The sequence below is a fragment of the Ochotona curzoniae genome, unplaced genomic scaffold (assembly GCF_017591425.1).
Source record: "Ochotona curzoniae isolate NIBS_2020 unplaced genomic scaffold, NIBS_Ocur_1.0 contig_2927, whole genome shotgun sequence".
NCBI classification, from domain to species: domain Eukaryota; kingdom Metazoa; phylum Chordata; class Mammalia; order Lagomorpha; family Ochotonidae; genus Ochotona; species Ochotona curzoniae.
In genome coordinates, this window is record NW_024465654.1 from 4229238 (window position 1) to 4252179 (window position 22942).

General features: G+C 46.7%; 1 protein-coding gene across 1 annotated transcript in view; it reads right to left on the minus strand.

Annotated features, from left to right (window-relative positions):
- Positions 1 to 215: 215 nt before the first annotated feature.
- SYT10 (synaptotagmin 10) overlaps positions 216 to 22942 on the minus strand; it is a 35133-nt gene continuing 12406 nt past the window's right edge. The window contains exons 3-7 of the mRNA XM_040978877.1: positions 15298 to 15865; positions 7410 to 7530; positions 4517 to 4688; positions 2618 to 2747; positions 216 to 578 (exon numbers count right to left, since the gene is read on the minus strand). Coding sequence (XP_040834811.1) covers positions 507 to 578; positions 2618 to 2747; positions 4517 to 4688; positions 7410 to 7530; positions 15298 to 15865 — 1063 coding nt within the window. The 3' untranslated portion in view covers positions 216 to 506. The remainder of the gene's footprint in view (positions 579 to 2617; positions 2748 to 4516; positions 4689 to 7409; positions 7531 to 15297; positions 15866 to 22942) is intronic.

A 22942-nucleotide genomic window follows, 5' to 3' on the forward strand; every position in this document is an offset into this window, starting at 1 on the left:
AATGTACAGTTTTAAGGAACAGGCTTCAGAAACTGCTGAGTGGCAGGGAAGAATCTGCTGATAATGAGCAGACGGCAAGGATGCGACACTGTAAGTTCAAAGTGTCCATTAAGGATTCTGTATAAGCTTGTGCACGACTGGGAACAAACTCAGTTTAAAAGTCAAAACCACACTTTGGTGATACGCTGTCTTATACAACAGCAACAGGAAATACTGAGATGAGCATGGTTTAAAAATATGTTTCTTTGCTTCTTACATACACTCTGCTGGCAGGCATATGCTGTGAGAGATAAACGCGTTAGGCAACCAAGGACTTAGTGTTCAAGTAAAAGGTATACGATGTTCAAGTCACACACATACACAGACAGTCAACGGGAAAACTGCACAGGAAGACTCCTCATTTACCATGGACATACTTTAAATGAAAAGAAATCAAACCTCCCAATCACGTTCTGATGCAGTGAGCAGGAGTCCCAGGTTCTGACTGCACAGAGCCGTCGGAGGCATTACGGTGTGCAAGGTGGTTTGGGCGAAGAACAGGATCCTTGACTATCAAAACTGGTGGCCCGGCCAGGTAACTGGAAGAGACAGACATGCCACAGTGGGGGACTCCCTTGTAGTAGGGGACATGCTCTCGGGCTACCACGTCACCGGAGACAAGACACGGCCACCTGCCCTTGAGAACCTAACTTCCCAGGGAGTGGCAGGGAGTGAGTACAGCAGACAGCCGCATGTGACCTAAGTATGTTCACACTGATAAGTCTTATTTCTAGAAATCAGTTTCCTGAAGTAGGAGCAGTCACTGGTTGCCAGGTAAGTGGTTCTGGATACTAGCTACAGCACCCCGCTTCCAATAGGGAGAATAACCACTCCTGATCCTGAACCCTGCGTCTTCACATGTTTAAATTGCAACACAGCAAACCTGGATTAGGTATAGAGAACTAAGCAGATTTTCTCAATAATGCTTTTGTCTCTGTTCAACCAATTTACTTGATTCTCAAATAATTCTTCCTCATGGACTTCTCTCCCCTAGCAAGAACTGCTAACTGTGGGTGCTTTTTCCACAATGCAAAATCCAGCCAATTCTCATGCCTCCAAGGTCATGTATTGTGTTTAGCCAAATGCTATCAGAGCAGGGCTAGGAAGGAAGCTCTTCAGTGGGTGAAGGGCATGGTCTGATACTCACACCGTTCCCATGTCCACACGGCCTGTGCCCTTCGCATCCTGTGTTGACTGACACATGTTCTCACAGACAGACACCTCCCCATGCCCAGCTCCCTTCCATCAGATAGATGCATAGTGTGTTCACTACACAGAGGTAACTGAACATCTTCCCTCTCCTGGTAAAAAGTTCTTACACGAACTTATCCTAATGGGGCTGCAGGTGCAGGCAGCTCTGTTTGAACACACGAGTAATGCACTGTCCACAGCAAGTGGCCTGTGCAAGGAGCAGGGTTCAAGCCCACACGCCTGGCTAGGGTGGGTACCTCTCCAGCACTGCTCTGCTCTCCTGACCAGATTCTTAGAAATGTTTGCTTTTAAAACTTGAAAGCAAAAAATAAAGATGAGGGCTGCAAAGATGAACAGGAAGAGGTAGTGTACCATTGCCTAAACTGTAACTCTCTGGGCTGTGTGCAAACTCACACTGAATTACAAAGACACACAGGGCCTCTGATCACATCTCTCATTAGCAGCCATCTCTGTGCAGAGGACCTTCTGCCTGAGCAGAAAACGTGCATCCAGTAATTGTCGGGCTCTGAGGAATGGCCAAGGTCCCATCCCTGCAACCCGGCTGAGACAGGAGTCAGTCCATCATCCTGCACAGGCTCTGTGTTTTCAAACCAGGCCTGGTGCCAGGATCAGCAGCAGAATCTTGCCACAGGGAGATGGCAGATGAATCATTCATTGACTATGCAATTTTATCCTAACTGCTCTTTTTGTTGAATTGCAGAAAAATCCATCTTCCACGACATGTCCTTTTGTGAACCTGCATTACCTTTTATGTAATCAGATCATATAAATCACATGCATTATCGTTGGGAGATAAAAATTCACGACCTGCAGTGTAGCTCGTGGACTGATGAGCTGCCAAGCTACTGCCTCTGGTTCCTGTCATCAGTGACAGTGGCTAAGGTAACAGCGAATAGCGTCATAACCTGGTGGTATTTACTTAGCTTTGGCTATGTGTTGACTAACACAGTTTGATACCATAGCTTGGCACTACACAAGGTGATCCTCTGTGTGCTTTCTGAGCGAAGGGAGAAAGATCTGACCCCTTACTCAGAAGAGTTGTTTGAGTGGCAGTAGCTGTAGGTTCCTAAAGTACTAACATTTATTCCTAGGTCGCTCCACTACTCCCTGAAGGCAAGGGGATCACAGACTTGCTGCTGTGATGGACATACAGACCAAAGAAATGAACTCAGAAAGTCCAGTGGCTTTTAAAATCTCAGCAGACAAAGAGGAGGTCACATGCTAAGATACTCAAAGACGTTAGAGGCAAAAGCAAAAGCAATTGTTAAAAAAAAAAAAATAAAGTCCACAAAATGTCAAAGGTGAGCAGACACAATATTCCAGCAAGAGCGCCGACAGAGCCCACGTTAGGGTCGCGTGCTCTCACCTCCAGCAGGGGGTGCCAGTGCGTGATCGGCTTGCGGTGATAGGCCAGCATCTCGTTCCAGTGGTCTCGGCCAAGGCCCTCAGCGTCCAGGCCAGTGCGACACACGCCTATAACCTCGTTGTGTCCCACCCTGCGAGACACACAATAGTACTTTCATTTTCATGATCTAAAAGCGAACGGAAGTGCATACACTGAATTTTAAACATCAGCAGTAAGACTTTGGGATTTGATTTTGCAGATTCTACAGTTCCTCCGTATCGCTGATTTTGCTTTCTGCAGTTTTAGTTACCTATGGTCAACCACAGCACCAGAGCATTAAATGGAAAATGCTAGAAGTAAACAAGCTGTTAATAAACCTAATTACATAATATTATTGCAACTGTTTGATTTCACTATCACTTATTGTTGCTAGTCTTTATAAATTGGGCACAGTTAAACTTTGCCATGGAACAGCATTCAGCACTATGTGCAGTTCCAGGCATCACGGCATGCACACTGCTGTGAGGAGAAGCACTTTTAACACCACTTCTGATCAAATTGAAACTCATGAAAATTTACTGAAGTGTATCAAGATCCAGGTGTCCGCTTGTGTAAGAATTACAGGAGAGACACAGGGATGCTCCCCAGCTGGAGCACAATTCTAAACAGCAAGTGTGGGGAGGCCAGCAGGTCCTCAGGCATCAGATGCAACCCTGGCTTGGCAGTGGTGCTGTGCAACTGCAGTGATGCCAGGCCCCAACTGTCCCTTCCACACGGCTGGATGCTTTCTCGTGCACTTAGACTTCCCACCAAGAGCACAGCACTTGCTTTCCGGAGTCAGAGACCCTACTTAATTGGCTTTCAAAGATAACACAGTGTCTGACTGCTTATCCTATAATTATACAGGCCAGGGTCATGTTCATTCCCATGCTGCTTCATTAACTCCCATGTGTCACAGAGTGCACTGGTTGGCATCCTTGAGCGCTATTGGTTTTCTGCTCTCAGAGCAACCAATCAAAATGGTGACAGTAATTTTGAGAGCTCACTGTGTGCCAATGTTATAAGTAGCTAAAATGCACCGGCTCACTTGACCAGGTACTCCAGCTCATGGTGTGCAGGTCAGTAAGCCGGATGGCCACAGGTCAGGACCTGCCTGGTCTTCCTGTGGTTATGGGGGCGGAGGCAGGAGTCCAACTGGGGCCTTTGTAAGAGGCTTTTTGACAATGGAATACAACCGAAAGCCAATTCAAAGGCATTCCTGCAGGGTAGCTGCGACAGCTATCCCTGAAGCAATGTTAAAAACTGCTTCTGTCTACTCGAAATGGAGACTGACAGGGAATGGGAGAAAGAGATGGATCAAGTCCCAGATGGCTGCAGCAGCTGGGAATCCACTCTGGGTCCCATGTTGGGAGCTGGGACTCAAGTGCTTGAGTCAGAGCTGCTGCCCTGAGCCAGCGTTGGCAGGTAGTTAGAATAGAGAATGGAAACTAGGCATTCCCTGCTGTGCAAAATGCCTGCCCCAAAGAGCAACTCCTTCTGGAAACAGAGCTCTGAACTCAGACAACAGTCCTTTCCCCACCTCCAAGTTAAAGTGAAAACGGGGTTAGCAATAAACAAACTGCAAAGCTCAATTTACCTATGCTCAACTAGATCTGGCTACTCCTGTATCTTCTACTTCCCTTTTATGTGGACAGGGGAAGAGGAAGACACACAGAGGGATGTGCCTCTTGCACCTGCTGGTTCGCCCCCTTGAAAGCCTGCAGCAGCTGGCCCTTCCACTTGGGGAGCGGGTTCTTGTGCCAGCAGGTGCTGTCTCCCAGGGTACGTTACTAGAGCTGGAACCCAGGCACTGCAGTATGAAATGTGGGCATCCTGCCAGCCTTGGATACTCTCCAGGGAGAGGGCAGAAACCACACGCACCTGTCATAATCCATGACTGCGATGGAGAGGCTGACCTGATCCACGTTCTCCGGAGGGATGTCAAAAATGATGGCCTCGTTGTACACAGGGTTCAGCGTGTTCTTCTTTGTAGTCGTTTTCCTCTTCTTTAATCTCCGACCCTCACACATCAGGGACACTTTGACATAAGGGTCTAGGAGTGGGAAGGTAATTCTGTTAAGATCAAAGTATTCATTCAAAGTACAAAGAGAACTGTCGATAATTTTTGCCAAGTAAGAGAAGTGGCACATCAAAAAGTATTACCAAATTATTTGGGAGCAGCAGACTCAAAAGACTTCCCACTGAAATAAACTTACACTGGGTAAACAAAAAAAAAATGACTTTCAAGAAATTCGTCTCAGACCTCCAGATGGAGGTCCCACTTGCTGCTTCATTCACCAGATGACCACAAGGGCCAGGCTGAACAGTGTTGACGCTGGGAGGAAACAACCCCACCCAGCTGTGCCACGTGGGCGCCAGGGGTCTGGTTCATGCGCAGGAAGCTCAAACCAGAGCCGAGAACCAAATCCGGGCACTTGGGAGGAGGACACAGCTATCGTAATTGCTAGGCTCCATACCTGCTCCCTAACTTCACTATTTAAACAGAATGGAATTTCAAAAAGTTTGTAGAAAAAATAGAGTTCAAAGGTCAGTTCATTTTGGTGCCAAAAAGGCACACTCCAGGTCTAGTCTCCTCACAGCAGGCGTCTCCCCAGGACTGTGTGGGGACCCCTGAAGGGGGTCTTCAGCTCACAGGTTTTTCAGGACACATTTTTGCTGGACGTGTCTGATAGGGAATGGTATGCTAATACCTTCATTGCATTACCATTGGGCTCCTTCAGGAGGCGTTAGACAAGATTTCTGAAAGATTCAGCAGCCACTCATTCTAGAAAACTAGTCACAGCGACAACTCTGAAAGTAAAAATGTAGTTATCCCTGGAATTTTCTTCAAGTGCTATAAAAGGTACTAACATTGGAAGTACCGTGGTTATTGATAAGGAGGGAGGGTTGAGCGGTAACTCCCTAGCAAGGGGGAACTCTATTTAGCGAGGCCCATGAGGGCTCCCCATGATGACTGTCTATCGCATGCCCCAACTGCAGCATCCCTACATCTTTTTGCTCTGTGGCCTAGTGGTTATTTCCTTGCACAAAATGATGTCCATTTATTTGAGCTTGTGACTGGACTTTTTCAAGTCCAAAAGAATATACAAGAGATGATTTCAAAAATTAAGAAAGAAATAAGGGAGGCCAAGGAAGACAAGACAACAAGGCAACCCAGAGCAGGTTTCCCACATAGTTTTAAATTCTCTATTGTGTTTTCCAGAACGTCCTGAGGAAGTGATGCACCTCCGTGTGTGAGCCACAGGCCTGGGCCTTCTCAGGGCACCTGCAGGAGGCTCCCCGTCACGTCTCCCCGGCATCTCTCTGGCTGTGACTGGGATAACCTGTGGCTCTGTGCCTGATTCCCAAGCTGTCATGAGGATTACCGAGGCGTGCCCCAGCAGCTCGCGCTGCCCCCATGAACAGTGCATAGAAATGAACACTAGCTTTGCATTGAACTGTAACTTGGGCGCTGTCTGCTTGTCCCCAGAGCTGATCTCACTTCACACTTGGTTAAAAGCAAACAGTAAACAGCAATTTGCAAAGTGCACTCTTTACCTTAAATTCTTGAACACTTACTGACCCTAGACTTTTCCTTCCAAGTAAATGTGGAATTTATTTGTTCTTCCACCTTGGCATATACAATGTAAAAAGAACAGCTGTTCAAGAGGCGAGAAGTTACAGAGACGCACAGTAAGGAGCTCCCAAGTCCTCTCCTGGCTGCTTTCCTACATTATGTCATTACTTCTGTGCAAACACTGGCAATGCAAATGAATATTCTCAGATTCCCTATTCTTCCATACTGGTGAGCAAACTATTCATACATATTTTTGAGCCGTCTACAAAGAGTTTTATGTATCACTACGAACGGCAGCGCAACCAGAGGGAAGAGGAGGAGACAGACGCTTAGACAGAAAACACGCAGCACACCTTCCATCGGCTGTTATTCTCCCCACAGTCACGGCAGCAGGGACTGGTCAGGCCGACTTCCTCCTGGTCTCCCACAGGAGTGGCAGGCCCCGGGTCTTGGTCTGTCACCTGCTGCCTTCCCATTAGCAGGGAGCAGGAACACGACAGCATGCCTCAAACTGGCCCTCCGATGTGGGTGTTAGCACTGTAGGCAGCAGTTTCACCTGGTGCTTTATAAGTTCACGGTGTGTTTTGGAACTCACTCCACCCATTCCAGAGCTGAGGCTTTTTCCTGCTTTTTGTACTGTAATTTATGATTATAAATGTTCTCCCAGAACTGCAGTGACTTAGGGGATAAAGGAGTATAGTGAGGGTCATCTCTCCTCACCACTCAGATCAGAAATGCTTGGAGAACTCCAAGAAGCAATGATGTGCTTCATTATGTCCTCCTGTCCCCAGCGCTGGCCCAGTTTCCATCTAGAAAGGTTAAACATGCAGGTTCAAGTGCAGTGGTGCTTCCTAGACTGTTGGTGCAGGCCAGATGAGATGGGAGTGGAACCTCAGAACACGCTCTTAGGGTTTTCGCTCATGCCTCCCAAGGGCATGGACTAGCAAACTGTGTGTTTTCAACAGAATAAGAACCCAAGTTCAAAGTCATTCTATTTGATAACACGCTTAAACCAACTCACAGTGATAATGCAAAAAAAAAAAAAAAAACCCCAATGATTGGGACACTGTACTTAGTCATCTCTTTTCCTACTTTCACTCCACATTACAAATAATCTCACAGCCACTTGTCATGTGCTACACACAGGGCATTTTATGTAGGAGCATGCCCTGGCCAGCCCATCAGCTGTACACGTACCTGACGAGCCCGTGACGTCCATGGCCTTGAGATTCCTGCACTTGATGACCGTCAGTGTCATGCGCCCGGCCGTGGGCAGGTAACAAAGGGAAAACATGATTTCGCCCAGGTCTATGCTTTCCTGGAATGGCAATGGGGAATGTTAACACATACCATGTAAGAAAGTGTCACAGAGGACGAGTAAGCAATGACGGTACTGGTGCCAAGGGACAGCGCTGTCTCCCAGGGCACAGAATACAGAAACCACTGAGGACACATGGTGTGGGATGTGGCAGTGGATAAAGGTACCTCTGGCTGCTTACCTGGCACCTGTAGGAGTTGACTCAGGGAGATCCAGATAGATTCTACCTGTCCCTTATCACCTTCTTTTTGGCTCTCCCATTGCCATTCAATGTTCTTGCCAGCTGTCTCCTGCCTTCCAATTCTAGGAGTTACACTCTGATTCCTATTGTATCAGTTTCCTAAGTGAGACTGTCCCAAGGCTTACAGCAGACCTGGAACAAAACCCTGACTCTACCTTGGCATGGAAGCAGAGAAACCAGGCCTATTGTCATGATGTCACTATGTTGAACCTGCCTGCACCTGGATGGTGTCCCACAGGGCTGGGAACCTGAGACTTCCTTCATTTGGACCTCACTTTTCTAATCACCCCCCCTAACTCTTGCCTCCAGCTCTCACGTACATGCAGCAGCCTTTTTCCTACGATTCCAAACAACGAAAGAACCAAACAGGCCAGCAAGAGTTCAGGAAAGAAATCTGGATTCCACAGTTGCCCCTGTCTTTCTCCACTTCCTCCAAGCATTCCCGTAGCTTCATCTCCCTTCTCATGGCCACCTCTCCTTCCGTCTCTGGACTATGTCCTTCCCACTGTGCAGGCAGCTTTTGGTTCCCAACTGTGCAATTCAAGGGACCTCTCTAAGAACACAGGATGGGATATGAAGTTCCACCAGCAAGAATCAGTGGGAGTGGAGGGTGACGGAGAAACCAGCAAGGAAACAGGAGGCAGGTTCCCAGGCAGAACATGCCTGCAATTCTATAGGACATGCAGCTGCCTAACACTCTGGACCATGAGGCTGGTCCCATGGCTTTTTTAAACAGCTTTAACTGCTTCCTCTTTCCTTCCCCAACCCACTGTGGCTAGTAAAGTTACACTCTCACCCTCAAACAGTAGCCTAGGTAAGAACTGGCAGACATGGTGAAAGTTCTAACTATACAGCATCTATATTACACAGCTAGACACCGAAATTCCTCCATAGCAGAGGACCCTTTAAAAATGAACACTCATTGACTGTTATCTAAAGGCAAATTACAATCACGATACTTACTTGGTCTACCGATCCGCAGGAAGCCAAAAGCCACACGTGAGACATCAAGGATGGGACTTGATGACAGAACCAAATGAAAGCTACACAGACACAAGGTAGGCATCCCCTCAAGAGCACCAACCCCAACGAGGACCCAGTAACTTAGAATTCTCAAAGTTTATATAGATTTGAATGGAAATTAACAAACAAACCTTGACTGATCAAGGTAAGCAGGTTAGCCTTTATATTCTGCTTAAGATGGAAAACTATTCATTATTTTCAAGGTTATTTATATCTGAAATGCTTAAAATATTTCAAGGGGTCATTTTGCTTAAAAATGAAAAAGGCTGGGGCTGCTGCAGTAGTATAGCAGTCTTATCCTCAGCCTGAAGTGCTGGCATCCCACATTGGTGCCATTTCATGTCCTGGCTACTCCATTGCTGATCCAGCTCCCTGTTTGTGGCCCAGGAAAACAACGAAGGATGGCTCAAGTCCTTGGGACCCTGCGCCCACTCGAGAGACTTGGAAGAGGACTGAGGATCCTGGCACCTCCTGGTTTCGGGTCAGCTCAGCTCCGGCCATTGCAGCCATGTGGTGAGTGAATCAGCAGATGGAGATTCTCACTCTATAAAATCTACCTTTCAAAAACTGGAAAAGGCTTTTATGTTTCTGAAATTTTACTTATGTATGACCTCATTTACCCTCCATGTATATAAACATGATTTATCATAACCTTTGAAACTCTCCAATCAACAGGCAGATTCCTGGTTGAAGACTTGCTCTTAAGTTCCTAATACAGAGATCACAGAATTTCATTGAGGGAAGACCATGTTCATCCCATCTCAAGCAGGCTAATGCATCTGAGTAAACAACGACAACCATGTGAGTTCCTCCTTGGAACAGGGACACAGGGACAGAGGGCGGCCAGGAGGCTGGGCCGGGGGCCTTGACTTTCCTGCCTCACCTTGGCTTCACCCACGCGGGCACGAGCAGGTAGCTGCTGTGCACTGGCCGCAGCAGACCTCACAGGCATAGCTATCAACTTTCTCCCATGTACATGTTCTCCAAAACTAAAAACAAAACTTGTGGGCAAGATGAAATGGTAAAGTGTTTGCGTGTCACTTCCTCTTTCAGGTTTAAGTTGAGTTGTAGCAATGGAGTGTAGGAGACAGAGAGGACAGCTGGAGAGCTCTCACTGCAGGGTGTGCCGGCCAAGGCAGCTCTCCTGGAGGGACAGGCCCTGCACGGAGCCCTGGGGAGAGTTCATGTGGGTGACACGACTCATTCCAGAAATGAGAAAAGGCATCACAGGTCGAGAGATTGCAAGTTTGGTGATGTGGCTCAGGAGAGAGTCCAGATGCACTTTGGTGGCTTCCACGGACAACGGAGACCAGCCGGTCCCGTGGACATGGGGGAGCTTGGCAGACAGCACAGGGCATAGGGTATGTGGTCAGACAGTGGACTGGGAAATCCCAGTCCCACAGCACAGACCCTGGCCTCCCTCAACCTCCACATACTCATGGATGAGTACTTATCTACCTTGCCCAGAAAATGTCTGCCAAGGACAGACACCATAGGCTTCTAGTGGTGTGGATGGAAAGTCTGTGAGAACAGTGCTTTCTCATGAGCAGGCTGGGTGAGGATGAACAAAAGGGGCCGGGTCAATGGAGTAAAACAGATGTGGGAAGGATGCAGAAGGCCGAATGCAGGGAAACACCGGGAAGGGGAGGAACACGAAGGCTTGGTGAAAGAAAAAGAAAGGCTGACACCAGTGGTTGGTTGCCGTGGTGACAGCAGTCCCCACTTGCACTTAGCACCTTAATGCAGCCTGCCGTCCGCGTTGCCTCGGTGGTGAGAAGACAGGCGGTTTCCTCGCCCTGTGTGAAGCTAGAGGTGTTACTGATCAGTTGAGCTGCTCCGCCAACTTCCCGAGCCTCCCTGCTTGGCTCGCCCAGTGCAGCTGAGGGACTGCGGGCGCCGAGCTGGGCGCCAGGGTCGGAGAACTGTCTCATGCTGCTGTCCCAGACGCACACCTCTCAGTCCCCAGGCAAAACCTGACACTCAACCTGAGCCATCCGCTTAGTCCCAATCGTTCTTTTTGTAACATGAAATTGATCAAAGAGATAAGCATGTTAGCTTTTCAAACCTTGTGTTTCATAGTTCAAGCACTGGTAACCAACACAGAGGACCCCCGCTCCCACTGGCAGCCTGGGATGGAATCCAAGGTCCCCAGCCTCAAACAGGCCCAGCCCCAGCAGAAGATGGCAGACCTGTGAGCCTCTCCCTCTTTCTGTCACTCTCTCTTTCAAATAAGCAAGTGATATGTTTCCTCAACACAAACATTGAGTCCTCCATTTCACAATCCTTCTCTCCTATCCTCTGTGCACAGAGACATCATGAGAAAACAGCTCCAGCAACTTGAGTATCCTGATAAAAACAAACACATGTAAATCCCATTGCAACAAAGACTCTCCTGATGCAGCTTCAATATAATATTTTAGTTGGGGCTTCTTGTGGTCTCTTTCTCTTGTATTTTATTTTTTCCCCATTGAAAATCACTTACAGTATTACTTCCTTTTCCTCATGTTTTCTATTCCAAGAACATTCAACTCTTCACAATTCTATCAACCAATAATAATCTCAAATACTATTTTCACATGAGATACAGTTCACACCTCAGCCATTTATCGAGAGGAGCTCACACTGTAGTTCACACTCTGGCATAAACTTAGTTTACTTACCTAATGTGCTAACCTGAAGGCCTTGACTACAACTTCTATTTTACTTTGACTGCTTTTTCCAGTGGTAGTCTAGTCTTTCAAATGTACAAGAAGAAAAAGTGTCACAGAGACTTTAGGATACAAATTACTTGGAATGAGACACTTAAAAAGAGGCAGCTCTTGGGCTGGTGCAATGGCCCAAGAAGTCCTCCTCGCCTTGCATGCAGCAGGATCCCATAGGGGCGCCAGTTCGTGTTCCAGCTGCTCCACTTCCTATGCAGCTCCCTGCTTGTGGTTTGGGAAAGCAGTTGAGGATGGCCCAAAGCCTTGGGACCCTGCACCCGTGTGGGAAGAGACCCAGAAAAAGTTCCTGGCTCCTGGCTTTAGATAGGCTTGGCTCTAGCTGTTGCAGCCACTCAGGGAGTAAATAAACAGACGTAAGATCTTTCTCTCTGTATTTACTCCTCTCTGAATATCTGTCTTTATAATAAAAATAAATAAGTCCTTTGAATAAAAAGAGAAAGCTCTTGCAGTGCAGTAGGTCAAACCACCTCTTGGGACACCCCCATTTCAGAGTCTAGCTGGAGGCCCGCCTACTCTGCTTTTGATCTAGCTGTCCCCTATTGCACCATGGGAAACAGCAGGTGGTGGTTTAAGTATTGGGGATCCCTGCCACCCAAGAGAGATGTGGATGGAGTTCTGGGTTCCTGTTTAGAGCCAGCACACCCTGGGTGCTAACGGTATTTGTGGAATGAACAATTGTTTACAAAGTCTCTATCCCTGTCACTCATCTTTCAAGTAGATGAAAATAAACAGACATTAAAGAAAGAAACACAGGGAACAGCAGAGTTCTATTTTCCAACATTTCTAAGAAATACTTGGCATAAAGAAGGAAAGAGAGCTAAACATTTATTTCAAAATGACAGTAAAGCAACTCTTAGTAATACTCCCCAAATCATTAAATATTAAAAGTATTCCAGCTACTGCCTTTCAGAATGCTAACAAAATGCTCTTTACTCCCAATGAAAGTGGGACTAATTTAAGTTGGGGATTGTGGTTGGTTATAGAAAAATAGTCCTTAAGAACTCATACAACACTCATTTCAACTAAGAATCTTAAATTATGAAAATTCTTATAATTTATATTTTATAAACAAAGTTACATCTGAATATAAAATCTTAGGAATTAGAAGAATATTTGTATTAGACAATATATTCCAATGGGATAGCTAATCTTACTATTATTTTTGTTAATCTGAAAAGCAGAATGACAGAGAATGGGAGTAAAACAGGAACCAATCTTCCCTGCACCAGCTCCCTCCTCAGATGGCCACTGTGGATGAGCAGGGGCAGACCAAGGAGGAGCCAGGAACTCTATCCTCCCCACTAGGGACAGGAGCCCAGCACTGGGTCTGTCTACCTCCCCCTGCTTTCTCACACACCAGAGGACTGGATCCAAAGGGGAGCTGCCAGAGCTGGAGCCCACTGCGATGCCGGTGCTGCAGGTAGTGTCCGATCCTTTCCTTCCCACAGCAGAACCACTGGCCCACCCTATGCTTGAAACCGTTAGGGGCTATTCCAAACTGTGGCAACTTAGCTACTGTACTCCGCACACCTGCTTTCCCACCACTTGCACCACGCTTCTGTAAAAGTATAAAAATCCTCACCTTCTTTGTCCTGCAAGATGATGGACGCCCTGCTGCCATAATGAAACAATTCAGTTGTGCACGGCCCCGTGTCCTTCATCTATTAATCCCCAACACCCACAGGTGAGTCAGATACCCAGAAAGATGCCAACAGTCACCTGGGAGCTCCAGTTTCAGTACTGTGTTCCCTCAAATAGCCACATATATCTTTGGAACAGGTAGAAGTCCATGTTTGAGTGAGAGGAAAGTTATCACTTCAATGGGGTCACTGCATAATAAATTCCGTTTCCTCTTCCTACCTCCGAGAATAGAGATGGCAATGTGCACAGGGTGGGAGGCAGACTGCAGGCCCCGCCCCCAGGGATGGTGTGTGCTACTTCCCAGACACCTGCGGCCCGCAGACTTCCCAGGCACCACAAAGGGCAGATGGACCTGATGATGCACAACCCAAGCAGAGGAAGGCTTGCAGCTCCAGAACCTGCCCAAGGCAGTTCTGCCCCCAGCCCCAGTGAGGGTGAGGCCTGCTCTGCCTTAGCTCAGCCCCAAGACACACAGGGCACTCCTGCTCCAACTGGGAGAGGCTTGTGCTGTTTGGACACTCCACATTTCTACACAAGTAGAAAACTAATATGTCAAGCACATAAAGAGTTGAAAATAAAACTGAATTAATATGTACTCTCTGTAATTCACAGGAAATCCCTACTCTTCTCTAAGGACTAATTTGGTATGCAAAAATGTATTATAAAAAAAAAGAAAAAAGCTCTACTGAAAATCACCACCAAATTGAACTATTGCTTAGATTTTGTTTGTAGATTATTTACCTCTGAATCTTACTACAAGATCAGGAAAGGTTTCAAAACAATGTTTCCTGACACATGCTTCTTCTAACACGCAGGCCATCTCAAACACAAAGGAGCCGGCCCTTACGGCTGAGGGGCACGAGAGGCGCCAGTGACCCCTGCCCGCACCTGCACAGCTCCGGGCACCACACTGTGAAAAGCAGGAGCACTCACTGCCTACTACACTTCCCACTTAGAAATATAACCACTGTGACCTCACAGAACACAGGTGGAATGACCCTTCTTTCCGCAGAGCACAGCATAGCAAACGCCCAGGGACTGAACGGGCTCTGATGAAGCAGTGTCATACCAACCTGGGGGTTAAACACTTTCACAAAATCCCTACTGACAGTCTGGGCAGCCCGAGTGTGAGTATGGTAGTGAACACTGGTGAGGGGAAACACCAAAGGAACAAGTCTGAGCTGCAAATATAATTAAAACAAACAAAAACAGGCTCTCATCTACTCAAAGTGTACACCTGTGAAGTTCAAGTATTTTAGTAAAACAAACAAAAAGGTGATAAATTCATAGATAGCCCAATGGTTAAAAACAAACAAAAACCAAATGTTCCACTACAAATTAACACAAAACAATTCAGCAGTTTAACTTAAGAGACCAGTACTTACCTCCCTTTCCATATCTTCACCCTTGATAAATCATCTCAAATTTTAAAAAGATTTATAAAAAAAATACAGAATTTAAGCCCAAGATGTCTACCAATAAGAGGGTAAATGGATCATATATTTGGACATGTTTGACTAAAACAAATACACCATATATCAATATGGAAAAGTGACCTTGTTTTAAAATATGCATAGAAAAAAATTGGAAAAAATGCCAAAATATTATGTATAATTGAGAGCACTGTTGGTTACTGGAATTTGTGCTGACTTTCCTCAAACACCTGTCATGGGAAGTTGCGTAAACAAGCACAGGCCGCCCCTTCAGCCTCCCGTGCCTCCCGTCACTGCACATGCTCCTGGGCTTCCGCAGGGACAGGCTGTTTCTATCAAAGACCAGATGACATCCAAGTGTGCTTTAGGTGTGATCCGAGGGACAAACCCTCCTTAAATAATCAAAGTCAGTATCAACCAGGAGGACCCCAAGTGCTACAGATGGCTTCCCATTAATATTTTACAGGGGAGGTCAACTTTCTTAGAACAGAAGCTAGCTGCAGTTGGTTTTTTTGCACTGTAGTCACTGATGTGATCTCACAGTGTGAGAAGCCCCCGTTTTCACAGACTCAAGCCCTTCGTTGCAACAGGTTCTTAGTATGCAGATCCCGTGGTTCTGTAGAATGCCTTCTGATTATCTGGGCAATGTCTAGCCTTATATTACACGCCACACGAACAACAATACATGGGTGGGCTTGCTACTTACTGTGGTAGCACAATGAATATCTTTCCATACGGTGGCTTCTCTGGAGAGATCAGAGACTTCAAACAAATTATCCAGAATCACTTCCCCAATCATGTCGTGTCTAGAAAACCTGTCAAAATCATAGACGCTGAAGTGCAGCTTCCGGTTGCTGAGTTGATCATATACAACCGGAAACTGGAAAGTTTCATCAAACAGCGGATTCAAAGTCTTTCTGTGCACACGTGTCTGAAATTTCTTCTTCCTGTCTGGAAGCAGGTACATCTTCACGTAGGGGTCAGAGGTCCCTGTGAAGTCTTTAGCAGGAAGATCTAAGGCTTTGATGATCTTCACCACGAGGAGTTCGTTCTCGTAATCGTACTGGAGGGTGAAGTTCAGTTTCCCACAGGTTTTCACATCCTCTTCCCCATCGCCCTCAGAGTCGACCGACTTCTGCTTGTAGAGCTCTGGCTTGATTCTCCCGATGCTGGTGGTGGTCTCGCCTCTTTGTAGTACGGCTTCGGGGCCCATGCTGAAGTCAACGCTGGAGACCTGCATCTGCCGGGGCAGGTGCCTCCTAAAGGAGTTGTGGCTGCACACAACACAAGCACACACACAGAAGCCAACAGGCAGGTCAGCCTCATGAGTGTGACAGCCTGGGACAGGAGGCCCTCTGCCACCCCCGGGGGAAGGGAACGATGCCTACCTCTAAGCCTCTATCTAGACACACAGCGACCTCAAAGAGCCACTTCACAGAGCAACAGAAAAGTGGTACCAGTGCACTTCCAAACATTTTTAGAAATGGAATTAGAAGAGAAGCTTACTATGGGGCAGTAATGCTTTCAGCCTCTTGGAGTTTAGGACAACATCTCTCTAGGCTATAATGCAGTGTGAGGTTACTCAATGGCTTTTTTCTCTAACTGGAATTTTCCAGGAACTTGATGGCAGGTCTTGCATCTGGGTAGATTTCAATATTTTCTTTTCTGAACCAAAATTAACTCAGCTTTTCATTCCATTATCCATAAAGTTTCTGAAGTGCACTTGTATTGAAATAAAATATCTAAAATTCTAGAAACATAGAAACCCAAACAGGCAAATTTTTACAAACTTTTGGGATCTTACAGTCTCACTTTTAAGCCTATAGTTTGAAGCCACTGTTGACAAACAATATCATGGGTGAAGGCCAGTAATCCTCAAAATACTATGAGTGCCACTGGTGTCATGGGGTTTCAGTGAGGGATTTCATAAAGGTCCCAGTGGGGAGCTTTGTGCCCAGATGGTGGGACCTGTAAGAGGTGCCCACCCACAGAAGCAACTAAGGAAGTTTCCCACCAGCTCTGTGTAGTTCTCCTGAAAAGGTTGTTATTAAGGGGGCAAGCCCTCCCTCTCCCGGCTTTCCACTTGAGATGTGATGCCTTCCTCCCAACATACGCAAGCCACGACGTAATGTCTCCCTCTGCGGGTTCCTCATCCAGAGGCCACCCTAATCAGGCTGCCCCACCCTAGACTCAGGAACTCCAGAACTGCGAGTCAAATGAACTGCCTTTCCTGCCTACGTGGACTTGTCTCCAGTGTTCTGTAACAGAAAATGAACTCAGCAATCACGTGAGTTGGCCCAGATACATGCATTACAAGACAAAACAATTCCAATGGCTGGCTTGTCGTTGGACACTTGGGTCTCAGGAATTCCAATTCTCAGTGATCTCACCATCAAAAAACTAACTGTACATTTTTTAGAACTTGTTAATTATTTCTAATACTTAATACAACTAAATGAATGTTTACTATTAAGAAGAACACATTTTTGACAACCAAAATGAGTATATTTTTCTTTTGTCTTCAGAAGATTTAAGAGTTAAAAAAAAACAGAGTTTTAGAAGCTGGGGCCAACAGACGTTTATGATCCAAGCCCGATTTCCAAAGTCCGCTGTTGCTGTTCACTCGGTCACCATTACCAGAGTCTGAGGCCTTCATCAGTTCAGAGATGCCTTCTAAACAATGATGCCCGTGAGGCTACCTTTTCCACCTGAAGATCTTGGAAAGGAGCTGTCTGCCTGCCTGTGTTCTCCAGACCTCCTGCCAAGCCTTTCATTCTGGTTTCACCTCAATGTGCCCATCCATCACTGCTTCTTGGGCTACAATTAGCACCTCCCCCTCAGACATGCCACGGCTGTGTAGACTCTCAGCGCCCCACCCCTGTCTAAGTCTCGGAGAACGGCGTCTACACAGACGCCCTCATTTCACCCCAAACTCAAGTCAACACATTCTCTCCCTTTTGCTCGCCGACTGATTCTGTCTCCCTGTCTGTGACAACAGCATCAGCCTTTTAGTCCCTCACTTAGGCTTGGGAATACTCAGCTGGCATGCTTTGAATGATCGGCTCCTTCTACCCTTCTACTCCTTCTCAGTTGTTCAAAGCCTGTTGGTGCGGCATTTGAACCCACTCATCTTGTCACTAGCCATTCCGCCGCTCTCCTCTGGCGGCTTGGTGTACAGCCCCAGGGACACATGCTCCGCTTTCTCTTTGGCCTGCAGCTTTCCCATCTCTGGCTCTCAAACTGGCAGCCTATTTATGACACTGGCCAGCCTCTCCCTTCCAAAGCCCTTCCTGCCCTTCTCTTGGCTACTGCATGGGGTCTCCACTGTTTTACAGTACGAGGTAACACTGGAGGCATCGCTTTGTTAATATTTAATTCAGTACTGCACACATGAAAATGTAATGGGGCTGAAAACACCCCATTTAACACCCCAAAAATGAGATGCCTAGAAACAATAGCATATGGGATGTATTCAGAGGACTCGCTCTACCTGGTTCTTCAGGGGACTTTATGGGTTTCAATGTTCATGCTATTATTACATTGTGTATTAGTAAAACGAGACTTGTTGAAATCAGTTACAATCTGAGGTACTGCCTAGTTAATTCTCTTACAATTATTTTCTATAACTAGAATGAAATATTCAGGTTATTAAATCACTGGCCTAAAAATTCCATAAGAACTGCACAGAAACCAATTAAATCTCTTTAAATATTCTCCTTTGTTATAAATACAAAAATTATAATCCAAAACACATGGCAAGAAAATGTGACTGATGTATTCAGGCTACTCAAATGTTGAAGGCAACGGGGGTAGCACTCGTACTGGAGATGAGGCTGGAGACGGGTCAGTGTGCAGGCCTGCAAACACCTGCTGTGTCCCAAGACTCTCCCTCTGCTGGTGTCCAGCGGGCTGGGAGCCACTGTGCTGTCACAGAAGACTGCTGCCACAAACGCTCTGGCAGCTCCTGGGGAAAATATCCGAGGGTCAGCTCAGTGCTACAGAACACTAGAATGGGAGGGGAAAATGTGCCATGGCAATTATAGCTAAAATAAAAGAATGAAATAAATGTACAATGTCAGAGTTTCACAACGAAGAGCTGGAGAAGGCACTTGCTCTGGAGACTCTGCCCATATGTATGGCTAAGCAGGATGAGCGCTCGGGACGTGGCAGGCACAGGAGCAGGCTCCTTGCTGACCGACCAGGGAGGACATGGGGATCCCCTGAGGGAGTAGCTTACTCAGCAGGCACCCAATGAAAATCTGACCTGGGATAAGAGTCGGGTCAGTCCACACATCCTGGCCCACTGACCTGCCTGCTGTGTTAGATGACTGCATAATGTAATCCCTACATTCCCCGATCATGTAAATCTGCTGTAGTGTAACGTTCCCACCCAAATGTTCCATGAAGTGTAACTACTTAGATCTCAAGTCTACATGAGATATGCAGCTTGAGATTTTTTTTTTTTAGGTTTATTTTTATTAGAAAGTCAGATATACAGAGAGGAGGAGAGACAGAGAGGAGTATCTTCCATCTGCTGATTCACTCTCCAAGCAGCCACATGACCAGAGTTGCCCCAATCTGAAGCCAAGAGCCAGGAGCCCTTCCAGATCCCCCACATAGGTACAGGGTCGCAAGGCTTTGGGCCGTCCTCGTCACAGGCCACAAGCAGGGAGCTGGATGGGAAGTGGAGCCACAGGGTTAGAACCAGCACCCATATGGGATCCTGCTGCGTTCAAAGCAAGGACTTTAGCCTCTAGGCTACCATACTGGGCCCGAGCTATATTTTTAGAGTTGTTTTAACTTGTTTTTCTATTCATCAAGCATTCAAAGGAAGCAAAGATGCTTGTCAGTGAAACTATTATATGATACGCAACATTCTTTTCAAGAATGGTAATTGATAAGAAAAAAATGGTTTGAAAATAACAAGAAAAGTAAAATTTGTAAAGCAAATTATGCTATATTCTACTCAGTGCAAAATAGCTAAAATTGGTCTACAAAATACACTATTTTATACCAGCAAGCTTTAACTCAGGTGAGACAATTAACTCCTAATTGAAACTACGCTGAGTCTAAAACTCAGCATTGCAGTCTGTGAAAAGCCAGAGCCTCAGAAGGGCCCTTAGTGACTCCAGGCTAGAAGCCGTTTCCTCAGTAGCAGACAAGTCATGAACTGTGTTCTGAACCTTCGTGCACCTTAGATCTAAGGAACTGGACACTCAAATGAGGGTCAAGCAAAGGTCTGAGGGTATTTATGAAAATGAGAGGAAGTTTCCAAACGGAATACAGGTAATCAATGTCATGATGAAGTAAGAAGGGGCTCTAGTATAATCCAGTTTGCATAGTACATGATCCTACAGGTTTTTTTTTTAATTGAATGAATGATATTCCTGAAGAAATCACTTTACACATGAGCCCCAGAGAAGTTAAACTCTTTTAAAACAAATTCATTTTGTAATTTTACACTTAGGCTTTTAAATTTAAGATTTAATCTTCTATGCCTCCCCTCCAGAGGAGCAATCTCTCCAAACGCCTCCAAAAGTAACCTGGTGGCTGTGAGGCGCTCCTTCTCCTTCAAACAGGAATTAGAAAGGCACTCGTGTTTCTGTTCTTGCAAGCCAGCGTGTCCTAATTACAGGCTAAACAGTGCATACTCGCAAGTCACCACTTAGCTAGTCAATCAGTTAAGAAAAGCTTTAATTATTACAATGCCAAGCTATTGCCATGACAACACACATTTTTTTCTCCTCCTTCAGAACGACAGTGATTACTGGCTCTAGTCTCCCATAAATACCCTGCCAATGCTGGCATGAGCCATTTGCCTGTTCCCAGTGCCACCCTGCCTTCACCTCCCTGGAGGACAGCAGCAAGGCCTCTCGCGGTGGGGCTGGCTCAGCGCGGTGCCCAGGGACCCGGGAGGGAGGGCAGCAGGAAGCCAGGCACTGGTCTGTATCCTTTCACGTGTTTAAAGCCCGTGTGACACATTACAGGGAGCTTGGAAAACGGATGCACTTCGTGTTGATGTGAAGTTATTACCAACAGAATTCAGGACACAAGGAGCTGCAGGGCAATGTCATAATGAACTCCCTTCTCTGACAAGTTGAAATGCACGTTGGCTGTCGCAGTAAGCAGAGCTGGCTGTCATTCCTCTGCGGACAGCAGCTCTGTGACCACTGCCCCAGACTAAAAGAGGTCTCGGACTCCCTTCCCTGCGCCATGCCAACCAGGAGCTGCTTCTTGGTCTCCCATGTGGATGCAGGGGCCCAAGCACCTGGGCCATCCGCTGCTGCTTTCCCAGGCACATTAGCATGGAGCTGGACTGTAAGTGGAGCACCTGGAATTCAAACTGGCACCCGTATGGGACAGTGGCCTGTGAATGGAAAGTTAACCCATTACAGCACAGCAATGGCCCCTCTTCATCTCAATATTGAAAGCGGCATCAGAAAACTTGGCCACAGGGACGGGTGTTGTGGCACAGAAGGTGGAGTCACTGCTTGAGATCCTGGTGGCCCAGCCTAGAGAGGCGGTGCAAGAGCTCACTGCTGTTTCCTATCCAGCTTCCTGCTACTGTACCTGCCACCCACAGGGAGACCTGACCTCAGCGCGGCTCAGCTCTGCTTCTTACAGGGACTTGGGGCATGAACCAGCAGATGAAATCTGTCTCCTGCTTCCCCTGTCACCCTGTTTTTCTGAAAGTAAATCTTTAGGAAACTAGCATCATATGCTAAAACTTAGACAGTGTGATGTAGAATTTCATCATATATTAACAGTTGGGAGGCTCTGAGTGTGTCAGACTGAATAGGTTCTGGCCCACACAGTGGTTACTCCTCTGGCTTCCTCTTTTCTTCCTCCCAATTTTCGGCAAGGACAAGAGTACTCTGTGCATCACACCAGCACCGAGCACCCACTGGCCAACACCATGTATGCCACGGCCCTGCTGCTCTGCAGAGGCCCGGCCCTCCCCCAGGGAAGGGTCCCTCAATTCAGTCACAACCTAGCTGCAGCTACATGCCTCCACTGAGAGTTCTAAGAGACTCCTCAACATCGCAGGACCAAATCTCATGAAGTCCTGTCTGGCTGGTCTCAACTCCACTTTTCTAGGCTTACACACAGATGGATGCAAGGCTTTTTTTCTAGGCTTTTCCTCAGGCTTACACGCGGATGCTCTCCTGAACTCCTCCCATGTACTCACACACCCCAGGGAGGCTGTTGGGATATTCAACTTTTCACCTTTCCAAACACATCCTGAATCCAGTCAGCCTCCCTGGCGAACACCTCCACTGAACCTCCCTCAACGCCTGTCTACCCGGACACACCTACAGTGGCACACCACACACCAAGACACGCCACTCTTACTGAAAACCCTGCAGGCGCTCCCAGTGCTCTTCTGGATCAGAAGAGGGTTAGCACCCGTGCCCCTACCTCCTGTTGGCATACTCTTCCTCATCCTCTTTGCGGCACCCACACCGGCAGCACACAAGGCAGGCTCTGGCGTCAGGCTCCCTGAAACGGCTGCCTGCTCTACAGGAAATCTTTGCCCACCGCGACTGCCCGTGCCCCCACCCAGCCTTGTTCTGCATGTAGTGCTAGGATTTCCACAGAGCCGCTGCCAGTCCAGGCTATCACACCCTCTGACTGCTGCCCTCCAGCCTATCGTCATTTATAGAAAGGAGGGTAGGGATTTCTGCTGCTCTGTTCCCTAATGTGTGCCAGACATCAAGAACATCACCACATGCACACCACGAATTCAACAAGCACTTTTGAGAAAATGAATGTTTCCCCTGAAAAATGTAGGCTCTATGACTAATAAAAATGCAGTAATGAAAGTCAATGAGACAAATGAGTTTTTCTTCAATTATGCCATTTAATGCTTCAAGCCCATTTAAATAACTTAGCTTTCTCCTATTCAAGTAATTCAGACAACGTGGCCCTGACTAGGAGTTAATGAAATAATCTATTATTCTGAAATATTTCCTTTGACTTCTATCCATGCTTTAAAAAAGGTAAAAATCTCAAAACAAGGGGGTAATAAACAACTGCTTTGATCCAGCAGAGACATCAAGAAATGGATATGAATAACTGGACTGCAAAATATTTCTGGGCAGTATCTGATGTACAACTAAATTCTGAAAGCATACGATTTCTCATTACAGGAAAACATAAAATGATGCTTAATAAATTCTTAAATATGGATAAATTCTTAAAACTGACAAAACTGGTAGATCAAGAGGGTTCCTTGCTCATGTCCCAAGGTTCCTTATGCACCTCGGAGCTTGGCTGAACTTGGCTGTGTATTCCACTTTTCAGTCTCGAATCCTGGAGTGACCTGTCAGCCCTCTCTTTACTTTGGAACA